This window comes from Lithobates pipiens, unplaced genomic scaffold (genome assembly GCF_037356315.1).
Source record: "Lithobates pipiens isolate NorthernLeopardFrog02 unplaced genomic scaffold, aLitPip1_a1.2 Scaffold_19, whole genome shotgun sequence".
Taxonomy (NCBI): domain Eukaryota; kingdom Metazoa; phylum Chordata; class Amphibia; order Anura; family Ranidae; genus Lithobates; species Lithobates pipiens.
This window is the reverse complement of record NW_027507764.1, coordinates 512,120,090-512,145,095: the sequence shown is the minus strand read 5'-3', so window position 1 is coordinate 512,145,095 and position 25,006 is coordinate 512,120,090. Positions and strand designations below refer to the sequence as shown.

Sequence of the window (25,006 nt, the reverse complement as noted above, 5' to 3'; positions counted from 1 at the left end):
GAAGACATTTTCCATAATGTTAAACCTCTCACATTTTTAAAGGGGTCATGACAGACCAAATGGACAATTTAAACTGGTTGTAAACCGCTGGCCTTTTTTGGGGGGAAACCTGCAAGCTAAAGCATAATGTGCTAGTATACATTTGATACTAGCACATTATGTTAAGCTTACCTTAAAACAAAGCCCTCCTTCACCAAGAAGCCAGCGTTGCAGGAGCTTTCATCTTCACCCATCTTGTGAACAAGCACGGTCCTTTTCGTGTGAAACGTGTCAACTGATCATCACTGCAATTTGGTCTGGCTTGTGACAATAAAGAAATTTCTACATCATTTTTTGGATTCAAGTGTGTGATCAATCTTTTCTTCTCTTCTTGACATTGCCTACGGTGATGAGGCCAGGATGTGCACCCTTGCTCTGTTCACCCATCTTGCTTCTGGGTTTCTGGACTCCGGCTCTGTGACTGACCAGAACCATGATGTCACTCCCGCGCATGCCCGCAGGAGCCACTGTTCCTGGCACAGGGCTCTGAAGGAATGGCACAGGTGGCCGTTCTTTCAGAGCCCATGTGCCAGTGATGTCACTGGCTGCATATAATGTAAATGTCTCCTAAACGGTGCATGTTTAGGAGATAATTACACTACCTATAGGTAAGCCTTATTATAGGCTTACCTATAGGTAAAAGCAAAAGATGGAAGTTTACTTCCTCTTTAAACTTTTGATTTTATCTAAAGATGAGCAATAGGGCAACACTAGGGGGAGAAAATAGGAAGATGCATACTAGCACAAGATGGCTTTACTTTGCAGGTCAGAACAATAAATTAAAGTGAATCCTGCCAGTTTACTTCCTCTTTTAAAGTGGTTGTAAACCCTTACAACACACTTTGACTTACAGGTAAGCCTAGATTAAGGCTTACCTGTAGGTCCAAGAAATATCTCCTAAACCTACACGGTTTAGGAGATATTTGCCAAAAGACAGGCACCGCTGTCTACGGTGCGCAGGCGCACTGAGCGCGCCGCTGTTAACGGCGATATGCCGCGAGTGGCGGCTCCCGTGCGCATGCGCGGGAGTGACGTCATCGTGGCTCCTTCGAATGACAGTGCCAGAGCAGCGAGACCCACCAAGAAGATGGAGGCTCCGTACACAAGGGGACAGCGGTGACATCGCTGGCTTCTGTGTCAGGTAAGTGACACATAATGGGCTACTATGCGATGCATAGTAGCCCATTATGCTTTAGCTTTGCAGGGAATCAAAGAGAGTTTACTTCCTCTTTAATATTCATTACTGTGTCTTTTTGCAAAAGGGGAATATACTTTATTGAATGGAAAGGTTTGCATATTTTAACTCATACTTGCTTATGTGTCTAATATTTATGTCATTTTGTTTCAAATAAGATAGATAGAGTGTTTTTGATGCTGCAAAATTCTACTTGTTATTAGCATATGTGGACAAACAGTGTGAGAACTTGCAACATACACCATATGGCCAAACATATGTGGTGGTTTCCAGGGAAGAGAACTGTGAATTCTACAGCATACAGACATTCATTTATTTATTACAGATACTTATATAGCACCGTCAACGTACGCAGCACTTTACATATATATCATAGATTCATATCAGTCGCTGCCCTCAAGGAGCTTACAATCTAAGGTCCCTAACTCACATTCATATGTACACATATATTAGGGCCAGTTTAGACAGGAGCCAATTAACCTACCAGTCTTGGGAGTGTGGGAGAAAATGCAAACTCCACACAGGTAGTGCCATAGTTGGGATTCAAACCAACAACCCTAGTGCTGCTAGGGCGGGGGTGCTAACCACTTAGCCACTGTGCTGCCCCAGACAATCATATGCTCCAACCTAGTGGTATCTGTTTGGTGAAGGCCCTTTTCTGTTTCAGCATGACTGTGCCCCTGTGCTAGAGCAGCACGATTCTGTCTAAAATGAGAATCACGATTTGTTTGCTTAGAAGATAGATCACGATTCTCGCGGCGTATCATCTTTCACATTACAGCAAAAAAATTGTGCTAACTTTACTGTTTAGTTTTGTTTTTTTATTTATTGAAGTGTATTTTTTCCCAAAAAATTGCATTTGAAAGACTGCTGGGCAAATACAGTGTGACATAAAATATTGCAGCAATTGCCATTTTATTCCCTAGGTCTCTGATTTTATATATATATATAAAGCGTTTGGGGGTTCCAAGTAATTTTCTAGCAAAAAATATTGATTTTAACTTAAGAAAGAAGTGTCAGAAAAAGATTTAGACTTTAAGTGGTTAAACTTCCTGCATTTACACATGGTTGAAAGCTTGGCAGACTGCCCAGATTATTTGTTTACACAAGAAGTTCTATTCCTTTGATCTAAGAAGTAAGTGTTAGTTACAATGTTTCAAGTTCTACACTTTGCAGATTGCCCAGGATGCTTTCTTTTGACAGCTGAGTGAGTAGATAATCTCTCCACTTGTTTATATAAAAGAAATCGCCTACTCTCAGCGGAAGAGCTAGTGGGGGGGGGGGGGGGGGGTGATTTGAGATCGCGTTTTTTTAACGATTAATCGTGCAGCTCTACCCTGTGCACAAAGCCAGGTCCATAAAGACATGGTTTAATGACCTTAAAGTGGTTGTAAACCCTTACAATTCACTTTTTACTACAGGTAAGCTTATAATGAGGCTTATCTGTAGCTACCCAGGATATCTCCTAAACCTGCACGGTTTAGGAGATATCCCCTGTATAAGCATGTGCAGACATCATCGGCACATGCACACTGAAGCCATTGCTTCAGTCGAAGTGCCGTTACTGGTGGCTCCCACACACATGCACGGGAGTGACATCATCGCGGCTTCAGCCAATCACAGCACCGGAGCCCGCGATACCCGGAAATATCTCCAAGAGCGATGTGCTGGCTGGAGCAGTGTACTGGGACTGCTGCGAGGGCTTCAATCTTAGGTGAGTATTTCATAATGAGCTAGCATGCTATGCATACTAGCGCATTATGCCTTTGCCGTGCAGGTTTTTATTTTGTGCATTTACAACCACTTTAAAACCACTTTTTAACCGCATAAAAAAAAAATCGGGTCCCAGGCAGTTTCATAGTTTCATAGCAGTTTAAGTCACGAAGCATGACTTTAACTTAGTTTTCAGGTAAGTCTGTCATAATGTGCTAGTATGCAATGAATACTAGCACATTATGACAGACTTACCTGAAAACAAAGCCCTCCAGTGGCGCACTGTCACCGCTAAAGGCACTTCCATCTTCACCTGGTTTTCTTTCCAGGTTCCCGTGACTCAGCAATATATATGGCAGAGCTGGCGATGAAGTCACTCCTACGGATGAGCGTGGGAGTCGCTGTTTAAGGCATGGCTCTGATGGAGCAGCATGGGTATGCCGTTCCTTCAGAGCATGTGCATCTGTGAAATCACTGGCTGCATCTAAAGTAAATATCCCTTAAACGATGCACATATAGGCGATATTTACAGTACCTATAGGCAAGCCTTATTATAGGCAGAAATCATACATGGGAGTTTTCTCCCACTTTAAACCACTGGCACCAGCCACATGCAAATATGAGGCCTCTCGCCAGGTGGGCCTCAGCGCTGAGCAGCCGCATATTTGCTTGAGTTGGTAGGATACAGCTGTGCCGAGAGCACACGCCCTGCAAGCTCCTGGGACATTTACCGGAGGCTAATGGAAAGCTGATGACCGCTGCTTGCCATGTTATGGCGGCACATGATCTGCCCCCTCCCCGCAGTGCTTGAAATGGGGAAGAGAGTTGCGGCGGGTAAAGGAAAGTGCCAAACGGTGCTGTAACAAAGGTATTGCCCACAATTATATCCCAGAAACACACTCATTGGTCATTATATAATACTGTAATAGAGTGGATTCTAGGATTTTACAACCACTTTTACTTTGTTCACACTGGGGATTCCTGACAGGCAGGGAGGGTGAAGGGGAGAGAAGATAGCACATTACATAAGACCTACCCCGAAAATAAGCCCTATTATGTCTTTTGTTGCCAAAATTAATATAAGACCTGGTCTTTTCTTTGGGGAAACACGTTAGTCACTTCTGACAAATTTTCCTGACACCAAGAGAAAAAAAGGTGGCAGTGGTGAGAGCTCCAGCTAGAAAGGAGAGGGATGCTCCCATTTAATGTCCATGGTCTTGGAATGGCATGGCCAATAAGCTTGCATAGATGTGATTGATGTCCACAAACACTTAGCCATGTATTGTATTTGATGTTCTTCTAGTATTTATTTTGTTGGGCTTTCATTTAGGCCTCTGTCCTTATTGGGGAGATGTCCCCTTCTTTCCTGTCTCAGAGATTACCGTCTTCCATGAAGACTGGTTGGAAAAATCTCTCCAACATTGTCAAAGGCAAGAAAAAAACTGAGATTTGTTCAAAGCTTTCTCTACATTACAATTTTCTTTTTTGCTATCTGTCCCCTTTGCCATCCCCAGAACAAGAACTTAAGGGAAATCTCTCAAAAAGAGACACAAACAGCAAGAGTAATCTAAAAGGTTTTAATCCAACCCACAAAAATAAAATGTTGTCTGGAATTCTGCTTTAAGTGAGGTGATGACAGCGTGTATAATGTTGTGTCTGCGCCCAATGCTCCCACAAATTCCTTCACTTAAAGTGGAGTACCACCCCAAAAAAAATGTATTAATGTGCTAAAAAAAAAAAAAAATTGGAGAAAATTATTTTTTTTACTCACCTCTAAATGCCTGTTGCTAGGGGGTACCTCATAGTCTGCCTCCTTCGGTGCCTGAGCTCCTGACATCACTTCCCTCGGCGCAGGAAGGGAGATCACCTCTCCCCCCTCCCTCTTGCCAATCATCTGGGGAATGTGACCGGTCCCAAATGATTGCGTGGCCAGTGACGGCACACGGCGCCCCAATGATTGGACACTATTTCTCCCACTGACACCAACAATGGGGCACCGTTCCTCCCCCTAATACCAAATATAGGATACTATTCCTCCCCCTAGTATCAAAGATGTGGCACTATTCCTCCCACTGACGCCAACAATGGTGCATTATTCCTCCCCCTAATACCAAAGATAGGACACTATTCCTCCCCCTAATACCAAAGATAGGACACTATTCCTCCCCCTAATACCAAAGATTGGGTTCTATTCCTTCCACTGACACCAACAATGGGGCACCATTCCTCCCCAGAATACCAAAGATAGGACACTATTCCTCCCCCTAATACCAAAGATAGGACACTATTCCTCCCCCTAATACCAAAGATAGGACACTATTCCTCCCCCTTATACCAAAGATAGGACACTATTCCTCCCCATAATACCAAAGATTGGGTTCTATTCCTCCCACTGGCACCAACAATGAGGCACCATTCCTCCCCCTAATACCAAAGATAGGACACTATTCCTCCCCCTAATACCAAAGATAGGACACTATTCCTCCCCCTAATACCAAAGATAGGACACTATTCCTCCCCCTTATACCAAAGATAGGACACTATTCCTCCCCATAATACCAAAGATTGGGTTCTATTCCTCCCACTGACATCAACAATGGGGCACCATTCCTCTCCCTGATACCAAAGATTGGGTTCTATTCCTTCCACTGACACCAACAATGGGGCACCATTGCTCCCCATAATACCAAAGATGGTGCACTATTCCTCCCCCTAGTATCAAAGTTGGGGCTCTATTCCACCCACTGACACCAAGACAATTTCTACTCCTGCTGGCCACTGCCTGGCTCCCGTAAAGTCTGAAGGACAGTAAACTGGCACCAGGGGCGGACTGACAGCTCATGGGGCCCCCGGGCAATAGGAGATTATGGGGCCCCTAGACAATCAGAGATTATGGGGCCACACAGCATACACACACAGTATACAATTACACAGTATACACAGACATGTACACACAGTATACACAGACATGTTTCTATTGGCTGAGAAGGTACTGGAGAGGTGGGGCAGCTATAATCTCAGGATTTTTAGACCAAAAGGATGTCGGTAAGGGAAATTTCAGAGACAGATGTAAATAAAACACAGATTTTTATATACCGTCCCTGGTTTTACTGAGGCTGGCAACCCTGATAGGGCCCCCGGGCACTGCCCGAGTGGCCGAATGGTCAGTCCGCCCCTGACTGGCACTTTGTTTAGAAAGTTTGGAGACCCCTGGTCTAGTGCCTTGGCACAGATCACATGATCTGCCCTGGAGGGGAGAATTCCAAAGATTCCAGAAAAAGGAATTTCAGATCGCTATCTGCAATGGGGGGGGGGGGGGGGGGAATCTATCTCAAGCTTATGAGGATGGTGTAGATCTGCTCTAATGCGACCAAATGAAATAACCTTGAACAAACCCTTGGGGGCAGCATTCATTACCGTGGCCCAGTGATCATTTCCTTTGTGGCCTTCACATCCACAAACCTATGATAGAAAGATATTGTTTGGTCTTTTCCGAAGGTCTCCTCACATAAGAATAATGAACAATCCCCTCATCAGCTGCTTGTTAAGCTCGCTGTAGGAATTAAAAACTTTGCGAATGTTAAGAGTCGGAAAATGTGAGGCTCAGTGATGTGTAACAAAAATGAAAACAAAATAAGGAGGTTATGACATTTTCTGCTTCCTTCAGGATATTAACTCTGAAGGAAGTGACATGTAGACAAATTATCACCCATTTATTCCGCTGTCTCCAATCAGTCCTGGTGAGTCAGTCAATCAGCATGCTCTTTGAGAGCAGCGGGAGGCCGCTTATTTTGCCAACACAGTGTTCTTGTCCTCATGAATGCCTTCATTAGCTGAAGACGTGGCATCCCAGGACATCACCCAATGAGATCTCTTTAAGTCCACCCCTCCCAATGTTCTATTGAATACAGCTGTATTTAAAGGAAACCTGTTATGAGATAAATATGGATGTTGCCATTGCTGACCTTTCCCTCTCATAATGCTAGTTGCCCGTCGGTCATGCTGGCCACCTTTCTTCAATAATATATAGCAGAAATAAATCCAAAAATAAGAAGAACAAAATAAATAGCCCATTAAAAGAGAACATAACAAAAAAAAAGCTGATGCTTACCTTCAGTCCAGAGATTTTCCTATTTTTACACCAATATATGTGTTAATTCTCATGGCCAGTAATATCCAACCCACTTCCTTAGCCCAGGATGTCCTGCACCCACCCGAGCCGATACCTTGCCATTAAAAGAAGAAGTAGGACGGTGATGAGCTCATCTCTCTGTCACTCTGCACTCTCTTCCTATCAGCATGCTCCTTGTCAGCACATGAACTGATTTGTTCCTTGCACTGCTTCTTCCTCTCACAAGGTCAAATGTAGGTAGGTACACTGCTTGTATATCAAAAAATCCCTTCACACCACAGCGATGCGGGAACGCCGCGAATCCGCGGCGTTTTCCCGCATCGCATGACTCCCGCCGGCAGTTCACACTGCCCTATGCGAACGGCTGGGAGTGTCAATGAAATCTTAATGACACCCCCAGATCCGTCCGCATATCGCAGTGCGATCTGCAGACTCGCACAGGAATCGGATCGCATGGTGTGAACACCCATGCGATCCGATTCTGTTGCGGACCAAAAAAAGGGTCCCGTGCGAGTTTGCTGCGGGAGCGATGCGAATTCAGCCATACTATCTGTATGGCTGAACTCGCATCGCTACGGAGATCGGATGTGATTTGCACTGCAGTGCGGTGCGAATCACATCCGGATCTCCCCCCGCAGCAGTGTGAACCCGGCCTAAAGAGGAAGTAAAATCCTGATGGGTTTTACTTCCTCTTTTACTCCCTGCAAATTGAAAGCATAATGGACTAGTATGCATCGCATACTAGCCCATTATGTGACACTAACCTGCAAATTAATCCATCGCTGTCCCCTGCAGGATGTGTCCATCTTCGCTTCTCTTCCTTCCGGGGGCTGCGGACTCCGGCTCTGCTTAGCCGGAGCCACGTGATGTCACTCCCGCGGATGTGCGCAGGAGTCGTCAGTAACGGCACACGCTGGGGGAAGAAACAGAGGTCTGTTTCTTCACAGCGCATGCGCCGATTACATCATCCGTGCACTACAAGTGAAATATCTCCTAAACGTGCGCCGTTTATATATATATATATATTGTATATATATTTCCCCTACCTATCGGGAAGCCTTATTCTTAAAAGTCACTAGGGAGGGTTTACAGCCACTTTAATGATGAACTGATTACGGAGATACATTCATTTTTGTCTTTTATATTTGCCTCAAGTTCAGTTTTAAGTAACTGACTCAGGAGAACGTATTACTTATTCTCTGAGTTTTCTGGTCTGCATACTTGTTCTGGTTCAATGAATCAAAAATTATTAAAACCAGTGGGTCAGCACAAGAGCCAAGCAGTGACTATATTAACAAGAAGGTCAGCAACGGCCCTAATACATCTTTTAACTAAATTTGGGGATACAGCCTATTAATTGGGCAGGTTTGATTTTCACACTGGTATGGTATCTGCACCTCACTGACCACTAGTTAAAGGAGAAGTACAACTAAAACTCGTTTGGCTGTACTTCTATACATCACAGGAGTGCAGCTTGTTTAGCACTCCTGTGATCCATTTTCAGTAGACAATGTCTGTCTGCTGACATCACAGAGCCGGTCCAGGCTCGGGCAAGATCGCGACACTGGGGTGGACCAGCACCCGGCTCAGACTCTCAGTGAGCCACTGAGAGCTTGAGCTGGCAGCTCCCGCCACAGCCCAGTTCTCCAGTGAGGGAGGAGAGAGCAGAGCAGAGCAGAGAAATGCTGACTGACAGTCACCAGCTCTCTGCTCGGGGAGCTGTGAGAACTGAGCGATCTGCAGTGTTAGATCCCTGGATTCTCAGTGTCGGATCTGCAAAAACCACAAACCCCATACTTCTCTTTTAAATACTAGAATATTCGCCCCGTCTAGCCCTCATTCTGAGCTAGTGAATATGCAGGCCACTGTGTATCCTGGCTCCAAGTACAGTGGAACCTTGGACTGCGAGTAACGTGGTTTACGAGCGTTTTGCAATATGAGCTATTTTTAAAAACAAATCCTGATTTGCTTTTGCGAGCGTTGTCTTGCAAGACAAGCAGGATTCAAGCTGCTGGGGTGTGCAGTACTGCATTTGGCCAGAGGTGCGAGGGGCACCGGTGACGCTCAGAGACACTCGTAAACCATTCTGAGACACTCCGTTCCCAAGTGTCTCAGTCCGTCCTCTGGCCGCACCTCTGGCCACATGCGGTACTGCATATAATAGACAAGCAGTGGCTGTGGAACAGATTATCTGAGTTTCCATTATTTTCTATGGTGAAATTCACTTTGATATACGAATGCTTTGGATTACAAGCATTCTTCTGGAACAAATTATGCTCATAATCCAAGGTATTCATGTATATCGTTCTGAATCCACTGCTGCCTCCTCCATACACTGGAACATTAGGGGTTGCACTACAAGGTACAAGGCCAAGCCACCAATGAGGCCAATTTAGGTGGCTGCCTCAGGCGGCACTCAGAGAGGTACATGGGGGGGGGGGTTCACGAGGCCAGAAGGTCCATAATGTTTTGGAGCCACATGCCTGATGAAGGGGTCCTCCGAAACATTGCTGTAACGATCTGACCCATGGTGTACTGGTGACATTTCTCACTCTGACTGTTCACGGTTCCAACTGGTATATGTATGAAATAAAAAATGTTCAAAATGATTAAACAGAGCAGCACAAAGCATGCACGGAAAAGCGATTGCACATACCCATAGGTGTAGATTTTGGGTAAGAAGGGTCAGTTCCAGAGAACCTTTGTCAGCTCCCTCCTGCTATACTGTAGGGTCTGCTGAAATAAGGATTCCCCTTCAAAGACTCACATAGTTATTTCTGAACACCAAACTACTCAACAAAGTTTCACTCAAAATTCAAACTGGCAGATTTACCAACATAGCCAAATATGCTACAACCAACAGTGCAAATAGTGGGGAAACCTTACACTAGGATGCAAGGTGCTCACCAAATGATAACAGTTAAAGTGTGACTTCGACTAAACTTTTTTTAATAGTTTTGGACAGAGTAGACAATGGTTAAAGATGAATTCCAGGTATGGATATGTTATGCATTGCTACATTGGTCTAATTTGCACCAATGTAACTATGTATATACTATACCTGGCTGATGTCCCAGAAAGCTGGAGATCACTGAAGTGGACGTCACTTCTCCAGTGGTCTCCACATGCTTCCAAGACCCACGCTGAGCATCTGCCTTGCTGCATCAAGGTTGGCTGCTCGACAGGGGCGCCATTAAGAGAATGCTTTGCTTTTTTTGAATGAATGCAAAGAATTCTGTGATTGGATGAGGCGGAGAGACTGACAACACTGCCCTGCCTCTTCACTTTGTCTAACCAGAGAACGCTCTGCATTCATCCAGAAACCACAAAGAATTCTCTGAATGACATCTGTGCTGAGTGGGTGGTCTCCTGTGATCTAACCTTTCTCTATTCACAACTAGAGTTATACTTCAAGACTGTTTTAGCACCTATTTTACTGATACTGTGTATATTCAGGTCTATAATATCCCAAATATGCCTAGCTTTAGGCCTGCTCTTCAGGAGGCCACTATTCATCTCTGTTTAATTTATAGCAGTCTGAAATCATCTATTGTAGTTAACTGTAACCGCTTGTAATAAACTAGAGGACATTAGAGGATCACTGGTCAATAACCTGATTTAAATGTACATCTCACATTACAAATTAGCAGACAAATATTACATTTGCTTAATGGGGTATAGCACTTTAGCAGCCTTGTTCACTGTGGGAGAAAAAATTATTTAAAGAGCTGAAAGCTTCTAGTGAATCAGCACAAAAATCTTCATTCCCGCACGGGTAAATTGGTTCATTTAAGACCATCCTCTGAACAATGCAGATAGGTTAACAACCGCTATACGTTCCATTATTCCAGCATTATCATTTATGGGGCAAACAAAATATTAAAGAACAATTGTAGCAACAAGGGGAATCCCATCAGTAAGCTATAAATGTTATGCGGCGAACACTATTACTGTGCTAAAACCAGAAACTTCACTCAATTTCCCTTCGCCAATAAGAGTTCTCTGTAAGCCAATACAGCCAGAATCCAGACAAAGCCTCATGGGGTCACTGGGAGTGTACTTCCTGAACCATGTGCTGCGGTAGTTCCTCACATTCATACTTTACAAAATAAATCTAAACCTGATTAGTGGCTATAAGAAACTCCTCAAGAGCTCATACATAGTTACATAGTTAGTAAAGTTGAATAAAGACACCAGTCCATTCTGAGTGAGTGTCTACAATTGCCCCTATCCCTGTACGTTGCACACTCACATCGGTCCATACCCTCAAGGAGCCCACAATCCAAGGTCCCCATTCATATACTAAGGCCGAATTTTTTTTTTTGGACAGAAGCCAATTAACCTACCAGCATGTCTTTGGAGTGTGGCAGGAAATCGGAGTAAACCCACGCAGGCACAGGGAAGAACATACAAACTCCAGGCAGGTAGTGCCATGGTTGGGATTCGAACCAGCGACCCTTTTTTACTGCTAGGCGAGAGTTCTAACCACTACACCACTGTGCTGCCCACAACATTCAACAATCATTTCTTTTTTTTTTCATTCAACCCCCCCAAAAAATGACTCGATCCCCCAATTACACATTCAAGGTGAATGGGATAATCGCTCATGTTGATTACCTTTCTGCCATCAGAATACACTGATCAGTGCAGCCAGCTATATCCGGTGGCACAGATCATACTGGAAAGACTCAACAGGCTGGTTGTACAGAATTTGACCATACATAGATTGAAATTCGTCAGGTCCCTGCTGAACTGGCCAAATTTCAAACCACGTATGACCGCTCTTTTGCCGTGTACACGCGATCAGATTTTCAGATGCAAAATGTTGGGTGTGAGCTTGTTGGTGGTAAGTCCGACCGTGTGTATGCTCCATCGGACAATTATTGTCTGACGTTCCGCCAACAAATGTTGGCTATCATGTTCTCAAATTTTCCACCAACAAATGTGTGTTGTCGGACTTTCCGATTGTGTGTACACAAGTCCGATGGACAAAGGTCCAAAGTACAAACACGCATGCTCGGAATCAAGGACGAGCCAGAAGCACTCGCTCTTATAAAACTAGCGTTCATAATGGAGATATCACATGACTATTGAAGTTCCTTTTTATCAGCTTGCCGTACGTCTTGTACATCACTATGTTCGTAATTGTTGGCCAACATTTGTGTGACCGTGTGTATGCAAGAAAAGTTGCAGCCAACACCCTTCGAACAAAATTCCACTGTTTTGTTGTCGGAAAGTCCGATCGTGTGTAAGGGGCTTTAGTCTTGACCATTTACATCAGATAAAAAACCTGCCATGGGGATCTCTGGGGATTCCTCTCCAGCAAAACTCGGACACATTTTTATTGCCCCCAACTGCTCCCCCCTTTAGCTGCAGAGGCAGCGGCACATGCTTTTCTCCGTGATAAGAATTATATCTCATTCCATTCATTTAAGTGAAGCTCTGGAAGCTACATGCAATGCTTGCTGGTGTGACATGCTAGTGTGGGCATCAAGGTGGTAAAGCAGGCCTCAGGCCCTCTGGCCGCCTGTCAAATGCTCTCTAAAGGGCATTCTGAAAGTGGATCCTTACCGCTTGTTGCATTCTACATTATATAAATTAATTTATTGAAAGGACAAAGAGTGGAAGTCCAGATCACATGAATTAAAAGCACTGAGCTAACAGTATTTCTGCCTCTGTGTTTCTGCAGAGCTGTCTCTAGGATAGGACAGTACAGAAGAAAGGGTAAATAAAGCTGACTTCTGACTTACAAACCCAGATCACCTTGTAGTGGTAACATCATTGTGGAAGAAAACGAACAGCAGGGTGCTGAGGTCAGTATCAAATAAAAAAAACACTTTAGTAGCCACCCTGGCAGTATGAATATGTCAGATTTTTATAACTCAAAGCAGTACAATTGTTTTGCATAGAAATTTGGTGTTTTATATTGTAGGCCTGTAATTCTTAGTAATAACACACTTAAATCTGTCCAAACAAGAGTCTAGTAGATATCCCGTGTATGATAAAGTTTGAAACACGGAATCATAAATTATAATATAATAAATAACTATAAATAATTATAAAAATAATAATAATAAAGTGAATTTCCCCACGATTCACAATCGCTCAATTCTGCAAGTGTTCTAATTTACTATCACTGTTTTCTAGCTGGTCTAAAACCACTTTTGACGTAAAGGGACACTTTTTGGTTTCTATGGACAATCTTAAGTTTCCAGGCAGAGAGAACAGTATATATAATATAAAATTGCATGTTGGGCATTGGACAAAGCACTAGGGACAAAAGGGATATGAAATTATTTCATACAGTAATGTAATCTGTAAGACTTCCGTGTACTGTATGTGTTACGAATTTAGTACTTTTTTAATTTGCTGCCAGGCTCCACTCCCATGCGCCTCGATGCTCGCAGAGGCATTGGGCAGAGGACACAGCCTGCAGACACAGTTTGGGGACATTGAGGGATCCTGGGGACAAGGCAAGTAACCTGCACCATGATCCTGCAATGCAATCCCGAGTGTGGCTCGGGGTTACCGCTAATGGTACTGAAATTTAACCCCCAAGCCACACTCAAGAAAACCGCCAGGGAGGTTAAAATAAACAGCACACTTACATTGAAGTTAGCATGAAATAGCGTGTATAGGGAACACCTGAGACCAAGCAGCTGTGATTAGTGTGAGGCTGTAGGCATCACTGAGCAATCAGAGATCGAGTGTGGATATTAGCAGCGGTGTTCTAAGCTGCACAAGAGGATGACAGCTGTCAAAATGTCTGGTGGATGTCGGGAAAGGGCACATGCATGACATGTTTCCAGGGAATTTACCCTCTTTTTCAAATGCATTTGAAAAAAAGGACAAAGTCCCTGAAAAACGCATCATGCACACCCCCCCTCCCGATATCCATGAGGCATTTTGACAGCTTTCATCCTCGTTTGCAGCTTAGAATGCCACCACAAATGTCCACACTTTGAGCTAGCTGGCTGCCTGTCATCCTCAGTCTCTGTTTACTCAGTGATGCCTACAGCCTCACACTGATCACAGCTGCTTGGTCTCAGGTGTTCCCTATCCATGCTATTTCATGCTAACTTCAATGTAAGTGTGCTACTTAGCTTAATAAAGTGTTTTTTATTTGATACTGACCTCAGCGCCCTGCTGTTTGTTTTTTTCCACATTAAGGTGATCCTACCCAGATCTTCTGTGGGAGCTGCAGAGGTTGCAGTCTCAGTCCCTTCATCTGTTCAGCCATCGATCAATCTATCTATCCAGTTCCCTTATCCATTCCTCTAGCCTGTCGATATTCTACAGATACAGATGAAAGTTCCAATGGACCAAGAGACTCTGCACTTCTTCTAGGAGTGCAGTATGTACTGTGTACTTGTACACTCTTTGGATTTGCTATAGTGATAACATCATCACTGTGCTGCACATACCTTTTGCAGAGCAGAGCTGTGGCAAGGGCCCAACAGGCTCCACCCACTACAAGCTGCCTGCAAATAACTATAGAAGTGGCGGATACAAGATCAGTTCACTTTGCACAAGCAGAGATAGCAGCAGTCACCAGTCTTTATCACAAGAAGACTCTTCACAGATGTAAAGCGTCATGCTGGATTGCTGCGGAGATCCGGAAGAAGCACACAAAGGACACCAAGAATATCATCAAGTAATAATACACATGCCCCTTATATTAAAAAGCATTTACTTACAGCAGTGTTCAGCTTTAAAGTTTATTAAATGTACCCCATAGAAGGATCAAATTTTGTCTGATTCCTGCTGAATCAGCTGAAATTTGAGCCATGGGTTACCCAGCAAGAACCCAGATGGACAAAGCAAGGTGTTCAATTATCGACCAAACAGTGTCTGTATCCTATTATATGCAGTCAATGGGGTTGATTTACTAAAGGCAAATAGACTGTGCACTTTGCCAAGTGCAGTTGCTCCAGAGCTTAGTAAATGAGGTAAAGCTTCACTTTGCAAAAAATACCCAATCACATAAAGGGGGGGGGGGGGGGGGCGGCATTTTTGCTCGGATGATGGAAGTCAGCAGAGCTTCTGCTTTACAAAGCTCTGGAGCAATTGCACTTGCAGAGTGCACAGTCTATTTGCCTTTAGTAAATCAACCCTACTGACTGTCAGATCCACTGCAACCAGCAGTAGAAATTCCTCCATCCCCATTGGATGGAGGCATTGACTAAATTTCTCTCTACAAAAATAAAAATTGATAATAAAATATTATAAATAACAAGGAAGTATGCAATGCAAATCCAGCAACTACAATTTAACATGGATACAAAAAAAAATATTTCCACAATGAACTTCTATACAGAATGTATAAAAGAACAAAAGTAACACAATCATCTGCTTCATTACCTCCACTGTGTTAGGGCAGCTTATCTAGTAAGGAAGGCAGTGCAAAGAGGCACAGTGGTGTGCAAAGTGCAGTAAACAATAAAATAATCAGATTTAATCTCTACAAGCAAGCAATGGAGAAAACAAAAATAACAAAAGCTGATCTGTGATTTGATTCTGTGGCTTGTCGTAGATCATTGTTCTTTGAAGTACTTCTTTGGCTAGAAAGAAAACTCAGTGATGACCAATAAAACTGTAAAAGGATTTAAAGTCCTACACATTTCTACACACCCTGACATATTTCAATATTAAAACATATTTACGGCTTTATTTAAAGCGATTGAATTCTTAAGTGCAGAGACACTTAAAAACTTAAGTTGCAACCAATCAAAATTCATGTTTTCCAGGTCTGATGTTAGCAGAATGAATCCTGATTGGTTGCAATGGAATATTAGACTTAAAGTGTTGCTAAACCCAGGACCCTGCATTCACTATATCTGGTCTCTTACAATACACACAACATGGAAATGCAAACATTTTGGTAAATACAAATTGCTAAATACCGTTTGTCATCAGCAGTATATAGCAGTCTTATGACTTCTATCAGTGTCTGGTTAAGCTTGTAGGAGGAGTTGTCATTCTCCTCTGACGATCCTTTGAGGCTGCATGACCCCTGACCCTCTGTCTGGACAGTGATGATTGGACCTGTGTTGATCACATGCACCCTCCCAAAAAAAAAAAAAAAAAAATTCTCCAGCAGTACACACCAAACTGAGCATGTGCAAAATCCCTCCTAGGTCTCTGTGCTATCAGGAGATGGGATGGGGACAGTAAAAGATGGGGGGGGTCAGAGAAGACTGGTTTAAACAGGCTTTTTACACAATGTGGAGGATTAACCCCTTAGGTTCCACAGTGAGTATAATAACAAGAATGCTTTACTGCATATATAGACTGATTTTACTGTTGTGGGTTTAGTAACACTTTAAGAACAGAACTTGAATAAAGCCAATGAGATGTCAGTATGATAGTATTCTAAATATACAACTAAATAGCATTACAATGTTCAAATGTGCTCTGATTGGGAAAAAGTCCTACAGTTTCGGGTAGTATTAAAATCTCCGGGTACCTGCACATCAGACATTAAATCAGCTTTCAGTATTCCTGTGACAAAGAAGTCTATCGCCAGTCATTCATTTTTTTTTATTTATTTTTTTTAGATAGAACTTCTGTAGTCTGTGCCCCAGTTAGGGTAGCCAACCCTCTGCATTTGCCCTGGAGACCAATTGATAGGAAATTCTAAATTTGTACAGCTGTTGTCAAGACAAGCAGGAAGGGGAAATCCTCCATCGGGGACACCATTAGATGACAGCTGTCAGTCTGAGGAGCTTTCCTCTCATTGTTTCTCCAGGACAGTAAAAAAAAAAAAAAACATAATAAAGGATTTAATAATTCAATTTTGACTACAGATACACTTCAATTCTAAAATGCAAAAATTAACTTGTAAGAGAAAACTATTAGACCTTTTATTTTATTTTTTTGGCCCAGGGCATGGACCAACAAAAAATTGTATCTTATAAGCAAGTATGGACTGGAAAACATACTGTGCTTACATTTGAACTAACAATAGAGAGCAATGGCTGAATGGCCGAAGATGTTAGGTATGCAACTATAGGGTGATGTGATGGCCATCTCATGTCTATGGGCCCCTTATTAAAGCTACTTTCGAATTTTAGCCCTTGTACACACGGTCAGAGATTCTGACGGAATGTGTCCGATCGGACCGTATTGTCAGATAATCCGACTGTGTGTGGTCTCCATCGGACTGTTTCCGTCGGAATATCCGATGGACCAAGTTTTCCAACTTGTTTATAAAATTTTCCGAAAACATGCTCCGATCGGACATCATCATGTGTAGCCTACTCCGACGGACAAAGTGCCACGCATGCTCAGAACAAATTCCTAGACCAAAGCTATTGGCTACTAGCCTGAACGTAGTCCCGTCGTAACGAAATAACCTCATCACGTTATGTACAATCGGATTTTCCGACAACTTTGTCCGACCGTGTATATGCAACAGTTTCAGACAAAATCTGTCGGACAAAATAGAACGGATTTGGTTGTCAGAATGTCCGACCGTGTGTACAAGGGCTTAGACTTTACCTATGTTAATTTCAGAGAGCCCAACCACACTGATCTGCAGCTTTGAAATCGGGCTGAAGTAGCACAATTTCGAAGCCGCACTGGTGTGAACCAAGGCTAAAGTGGAGTAGACAAATTAAGCATGGGCTGTGAATTTGAAGCTTCAAGTGTACTTTCAGTTTAAAAGGGATACCCAGATCCTCCTGAATATGTATTAGTTCATTTTTACTGTACACACAGAATTATACATTGAATGGGCCTTTGTAATCAGGATGTATGACTTGATTTTCCTGTGTATACTGTGCTATACTTAGCATTTATATATTCAGTAAAATCAGCCAATCATATTCAACCTACAAAGTATCATAGCTGCACAATTCATCTAGCAAGAAAACTGCAGCTGAAACCAATCTGTCAATCTCTCTCATACAATAATATGACCAAAAAAATCAAATACCAAATAACTGTTAAAACTGAGATACAACTCCAATCATAACATCATTTCAAAAACATTTGTGCACAAGTTATTCTCAGAACAGACAGAACAACACAGAGAGAATGCGGAAAGATCGATGAAATCATGTATGTAGGGCGATTCCACACCGGGATATGGAACCGGCTGAGAGTCTTACCTTTCTCACTCACACTTTCACTTTCAATCTCAACATCGTCACAACTCGTGTACTCCGGCGTTGAAGCCAGCTCTTCTTCCGAGCTGCTCAACGAGATCTGCCGTGTTTTACCTCCCTTTTTCGTTTTATGAGGCTTGGGCGGTGGTGGCCTGACAGATTCAGATTGGTCTGAACTAAGCGAGTCATTCCTAAGCATGGTTTCCATCTTTTCTCTTTTGGTTTTCCTCACAGCAGAACTTGGATCCAAGTGTTGCTGCTTCCGTAAAGAATCACTGCGCCTCAACTCTGGCCTATCGTTAGGAATAGGGCTCCTCCTAGGAGTTGGGGGACTATGATTTGAGTTCCTTTGCCGACCAGGACTTGGCCCCTGCACATCTCTAGTTCTTTCTATAGAATAAGAGCGCTGACTCTCCATGGCCGCCCTACGTTCAGATGCAGACCTTTGCCGTGACGGTCTGTCTAGCCTCAGCATTGACATCCGAGACTCTTCTAACTCTGTGTGAGCTAGAGAAACGTCACTATGTCTCCTTTCATGTCGCGCTCGTGAAACCTCCGCATGGATGCGCATCTGTTCTTCATAAGGTTGAGGTTTTACTGGATATCGAGCCAAATTAGGGTCACTCCTATACCTTGCTTGATACTCCTCTTCCCGCCTTTGTCTCTCATATTCATCCCTGTCCTGAATGTCCTCCTCATCTACCGAATACTCATTAGAATGCCTCCGACTTCTCCGGTAATCATCGTGCTCAGGTTCATCGTACATCTGAGGCCCCCGCGGCGATCGCCGGTCAGAAAAATCTGATGGTGATCTAGGCATTGCGCTGTCTGATGTAACATACTGTGAATGTTCCCCTATATCGTCCCGAGAGTCGTATCTTTGATTCTGGTCTCTGGATATGGATGGACTTCTTTTCCTGTAACATGAAACACAACTGCAGTTACTCTTTGTAGACAATGTGGTCTTCAAACATGCATTATTACACATATTATGGCCAATTAAAGACCATTTAGAGGTTACGGTCCTGTTTTTTTCTGGTTTGATTTAATGAATATCTAAACCCAAGAACAAAAATGTAACAGCTTACTTGTCTTTTGGTGTGGTAGCTGCATTGTTTTTTTTAACAAGTATTTTTTACCTCACATTATTCAAATATTTATTCACACATCTGTGAGTACATTTTATGACAATTTCTTAATAAACGACTAGTGTGGGATAATGCCCTAGGCCGGTGTGCCCTTTTGTGTTTTTTTCTTGTAGTTGATCCTTGCCATTAAAGAGGAAGTAAACCCTGATGAGTTTACTTCCTCTTTTTTTCCCTGCAAAGGTAAAGCATAATGGACTACTATGCATCGCACAGTAGCCCGTTATGTGTCACTTACCTGACACAGGAGCCAGCGAAGTCGCCGCTGTCCCCTGTAGTCCGCCGCATCCATCTTGCTGGTGGCGTCTCGCAGCTCCGCCGCTGTCATTCGGCGAAGCCGCAAAGACGTCACTCCCGCGCATGCGCACGGGAGTCGACAAATGCGGCAGCTCCATTCTTGGAACTGCCGCGCTCTGCTGTCTACGGCGCATGCGCCGTAGACAGCGGTGCCCGTTTTCAGGCAAATATCTCCTAAACCATATAGGTTTAGGAGATATTGCTTGGACCTACAGGTAAGCCTTAATCTAGGCTTACCTGTAGGTCAAAGTGGTTTGTAAGGGTTTACAACCACTTTAACACTTTTTCTGTCCTAGGGGGACAAAGCTCACTGACTGTACTGTATTTATGTGGTCAGCCTTGGACTACGGAACACCTCCCCCTTTCTTCACTTCCACAACATAAGAGAATACAACAGGGCTAATAACATAGCTTTTTCCGATATTGGTGCAGCAGAGGCAGAGTGCAAAGGAAGTTAGAGCTGGATTTCTGGCAGGGACAACAGGTATATGTTTGCACTTATCAAACAGATATACAATAAAACCTTGGTTTTGGAGTAACTTGGTTTGAGAGCGTTTTGCAAGACAGACAACATTTTTGAATAAAATTTGACTTGATATACAAGCGATGTCTTGATAAACAAGTAGCGTCGTGTCGCAACTGGGTATAAAAGAGAAGAGAGGTGCCTCTAAGTGTAGCAATATGGTTACATTTAATGAAGGTACAACATTTAGCAACATATTGCTACACTTAGAGGCGCCTCTCTTCTCTTTTATACTCTGAAGCTCCTGTTGGATTTTGTTTCTAATCCCCTTGTGGAGGCTTCCATTGTGGATGGACATTTTATGGTTACACAACCTGGTCACATTGCTATATTTTTTTTAAAATGGACTATAAACTGAAGGACCTATGATGAATAAATGGCTGTGGAACAAATCATTTTAGTTTCCATTATTTCTTATGGGGAAATTTGCTTTGATATACAAGTGCTTTGGAGTACAAGTATGTTTCTGGAACTAATTATGCTCGCAATCCAAGGTTTTACCGTATATGAAAATGCTTTCAATTGGTTAACAGCACAAAATGGAGGAAATATAAAAAATTTTATTTTTAAGCTAAAACTCCTCTTAAAAAAAATCAAGGTATCCCTCAAATACACCTCCAGGCTAAAGCTAGAGTTACCAGATTATCAACCAGGGTATAGCCTCCACGTCTAAAGAATGCTCCCTGGTACACCAGTAACAGCATTTCATACCAGACTGGGTTGGGTTAACATCTGCCCCGTCTCTGGTTTTCATTAAATTTCTAATCTCTATCTATGTATCACATTTTAAATCAACCAACCACCCATAACATGGAATAAGTACACAAAAGGCAACATTTTAGGCATTATTTTCCGCTATCAGTCTACGTTGAAACAATCATCTTTATTGCAGATTTCTGTGCTCTGACTGGTGAGGCTCAGATTCCAGCTTATTGAGTGAAATGTGTTGTAGCTCTCTGTAATCTATCACCAAGCCTCAGGATTAGAGGGAAGTGCAATAATGCCTCGCTGAAGAAGTTTTATCATTTGTCAAGTTGCTAGTGGAATGGAACACAGCTCCTAAGACAAACTCCATCTCCTTTATCATTAGTTGAGAGCAATAATATCTACGGATATTACAAGTACGTTATAGTTCAGCTGCGTACTGATTGATATTGTGGATGTGGTTCTAATGTTCCAAGAGTAACTGTGATGTAAGAACAGATGTCAATGTACAGCAATCCTTAAAGTCTAAGTTTCTGTAAATGTTATTTTATTTTATTTTTAAAACCAACTCAAGGGACGTTACTGACATTCAACGAGTAGTGTCTTGGGTACTAGTGGCTGCTTTAGCCAGTTATACAAGCAGCGTGCCCATAGATGGTTCAAATCTCGGCCGGTTCAGAAGTGACCAGCCGAGATTTGAACCATCTATGGGCACGCTGCTTGTACCCAATTAGATTGTTCTATGATTCGAACCATCTATGGGCAGCTTTAGTTAAAGTCTTCAGTCCTCTGCACCCCCACTCATCCCTATACACCTGCAGTGGTAATCTTCCATTGCTCAGTATTAAGTTTGTCTACTAATATTTTTGTTGACAAAATTAACACTGTTTTAGTCGACTAAAATATGGCTAAAACGTAAACAATTCAGATAATTAACTTACGACTAAGACAAAAATGGCAAATATAGTCAAAAGGATATGACTAAAACAAAAAAAATCGAAATTTGACATCAAAATGAACACTGGTTATACAGTAGATCACAACAGCTAAACCTGTGTCTGTAGTGCATGTTCAAATATTAATACCATAAATAATAACATGTTATTAGATTTTTTACTCCAGGAGTATATAAGTTGGGAAATTCTATAGAAAAGATTAAATAATTGCATTACAATTTAACTAAACCCATTCGATTTTAGTTGACTAAGGCTGGGTTCACACTGATGCGCATTGGATGTGGATTTCTCCGCATCCATTTCGCATGACAGAAGAGCGTGACTGGCTCTCAATAGAGCCGGTTCACACAGCTCTGGGGCGGCCGCGGTCCACACTAGAAAATAAAGAGTCCTGTGTGTTTTCTAGTCCATTTCGGGTACCAAATCAGACAAAAATTTGGACCTGAAATGGAGAACAGGGACGCACCGGACCCCCTGCTGTGAGCCAGGACCGCAGTTAGTGTGAACCCAGCCCAAAATGTACTGAAGATTTTAGTCAACTAAAATACAACTACAACTAAATTGGCTGGACCTGTCATGTCACTCATTAAGAATGCAGACTATGCCCAACCTTACCACCCCTTTTTTCCATTTATAAAGGCTTTACTATGGCTTCCATGTAAAAATAAGTGCTCTATGAATGGAGGACAAGTAGATGAAAGGGCTTCATTCATAAAAGGCTTTTTACTGAGGGAAGCTGTAGTACGTATGAATGGAGGAGGGGGGTAGAAATGCCAGTCAGCACATTTGATGAGTGTCTATGACAGGTTCAGCAGTAGTATTAACCTGAGCAGCACCAGAACAGTACACAACTGAAGATTTCCAGCAATCACCAGCACAAGGGACAATTCTCATTGAATGGAAGTACCATCACTTACAAAAACATTTAACCTAGTTTAGGTTGTAAAACTAAAATAGTCCTTCCCAAAGGGTGAGTTACTGAAGGGCTGAAGATTTATCTGTAAACCTGGGGATTTTCACTCTAGCATTGTCTGTTGGCAGCAGGCACTAGAGGGTTATCTGACCTTTGGGAGAACAAAATGGGCAATTAGGACCCATTCACACCAGTTGGCTCTCATTACTGTGCTGGTGTGCCAAGTCAAAATTGTCACTCTGATGGGCACAAAGTAAACTTCAATATTCTTCAAGCATGCCATACATTCTTCAAGTCCATTATTGCAGCCATGAGTTGTTTTTTGGCCAAAGGCATAATAATAATTTATTTGGACACCCTGCTGCAGAGGTACTCATCACAGGAAGCTAAAAGAATTTGGACTTTCATCAAATTCTCACCACTTGGCAATTAACGTAAAACTGGTTAAAGCAAAAAATATATATATATGATGCAATCAATAGTATTAACACAATACTTATTGCTTATCTGAATGTTCCCTCTAACATAATTTGACTAGGCTTTGATCATGCCAATTCACAAAGAAATACTGTCATATTGATGGTAAGGAAAGTGGAGGGAAAACCATGGCATATAGGATGGGCTCTGATGTATAGGGGGAAATTATGACATGATGGGGAACCTCTGACGTGAAGGGGAGCTCTGATATGATGAGAGACGTCTGATGTATAAGGGAGAACTTCTGACATGAAGGGGGAGCTCTGATATTATGAGGAGCCTGTGATGTTAAGGGGAGCTCTGATATGAGGAGGAGTCTCTGATGTGAAGGGGGAGCTCTGATATTATGAGGGACCTCTGATGTGAATGGGGGGGGGGGCTCTGATATGATGAAGGACCTCTAATGTGAAAGGGGGGGCTCTGATATGATGAGGGACCTCTGATGTGAATGGGGGGGGGGGGCTCTGATATGATGAAGGACCTCTAATGTGAAAGGGGGGGCTCTGATATGATGAGGGACCTCTGATGTGAAGGGGAGCTCTGATATGATGAAGGACCTCTGATGTGAAAGGGGGGCTCTGATATGATGAGGGACCTCTGATGTGAAGGGGAGCTCTGATATGATGAGGGACCTCTGATGTGAAGGGGAGCTCTGATATGATGAGGGACCTCTGATGTGAAGGGCTTGCTCCCTGATTGTGGCTTGCATGTGGATTTTGTGGACACAAGTGGATTTTTTGAACTAAAGTGGAGAGTTAATAACCAGGAGTTAAGACAGGAGTCTCTAACCTCTATCCTACCTCCATCCTCCCCTCCATTTTAAAGATCCCACTGCAAGGGGCAACCAGACAGCTTTCCAGAAATGTCAGGCTGACAGCAAGCCAGATTCACCGGAACCAGAGTGTTTAAAGGGGACAACCGCAGCCAGGTAAGCTCGCACCTCCACTCCCCCCCCCCCCCAGTGATTGTTCCAGGGACTCCGTCCGACCGCCTACGGGGGTCAGGAAGGAATTTTTGCCCCACTGGTGCATTTGGCTGCTACTATCAGGGGGTTTTTCGCCTTCCTCTGGAACAACCATAGGTTAGCATACCCCTACCTCCGGCCTCCTTTCCATTTTTTACGCTATCCTAGGACGACTATTCCAGATCACAGCCAGACTTCTTTTCTAAGCGGAGACCTCCACCTTAAGTAAAGGCAGCTGGAACAGCCAGCAACCGAATACAACAACTCCTTCCGCATCCATATAGGCATCCCCTGATCAACTTGCGCGCTAATAGCCTCAAGCATGGCGGCAAGTCTGATACCTAGCCCCACCTCAGGATCAATACCCTGATCAGGATCATCATCTTAGGCCCATAGTACCATCAACAGCATCCACAAACCATGTGCTACTTCAAATACTCAGCTGAAGTTCTGCACAGACTAAGGAACATCAACACCACATTGCCATCTTCCATACAAAAAATACTTCAAAGAGAACAACTATTAAAAACCGGACGACAAGCAGCTCCCAACCACAGGAAGACATCTACTCGACCACTACAATTAGATTGCGCCTTGATTAACGCCAGGTCTGCAGTCAAACATAGACTGGAAGTACACGACTTCATCATCGAGAACAATGTAGACTGCCTCTTCATCACCGAAAGCTGGTTAACCTCTGACTGCAACACCATCCTCACCGAATTGGTGCCGGAAAACTACAGGATCCTAACCGAACACCGGATAGGGAAAAAAGGAGGAGGCCTAGCAGTGATCTTTAAAGGTCACCTGGATCTCACTAAACCATCATCTCAGAACCC

General features: G+C 43.1%; 1 protein-coding gene across 9 annotated transcripts in view; it reads right to left on the bottom strand.

Moving 5' to 3' along the window:
- RIMS2 (regulating synaptic membrane exocytosis 2) overlaps window positions 1-25,006 on the bottom strand; it is a 982,185-nt gene that overhangs the window by 502,163 nt on the left and 455,016 nt on the right. For all 9 annotated transcript variants that reach the window (XM_077493146.1, XM_077493148.1, XM_077493153.1 and 6 more), the window contains one exon: window positions 18,191-19,104. In XM_077493146.1, coding sequence (XP_077349272.1) covers window positions 18,191-19,104 — 914 coding nt within the window. The remainder of the gene's footprint in view (window positions 1-18,190; window positions 19,105-25,006) is intronic.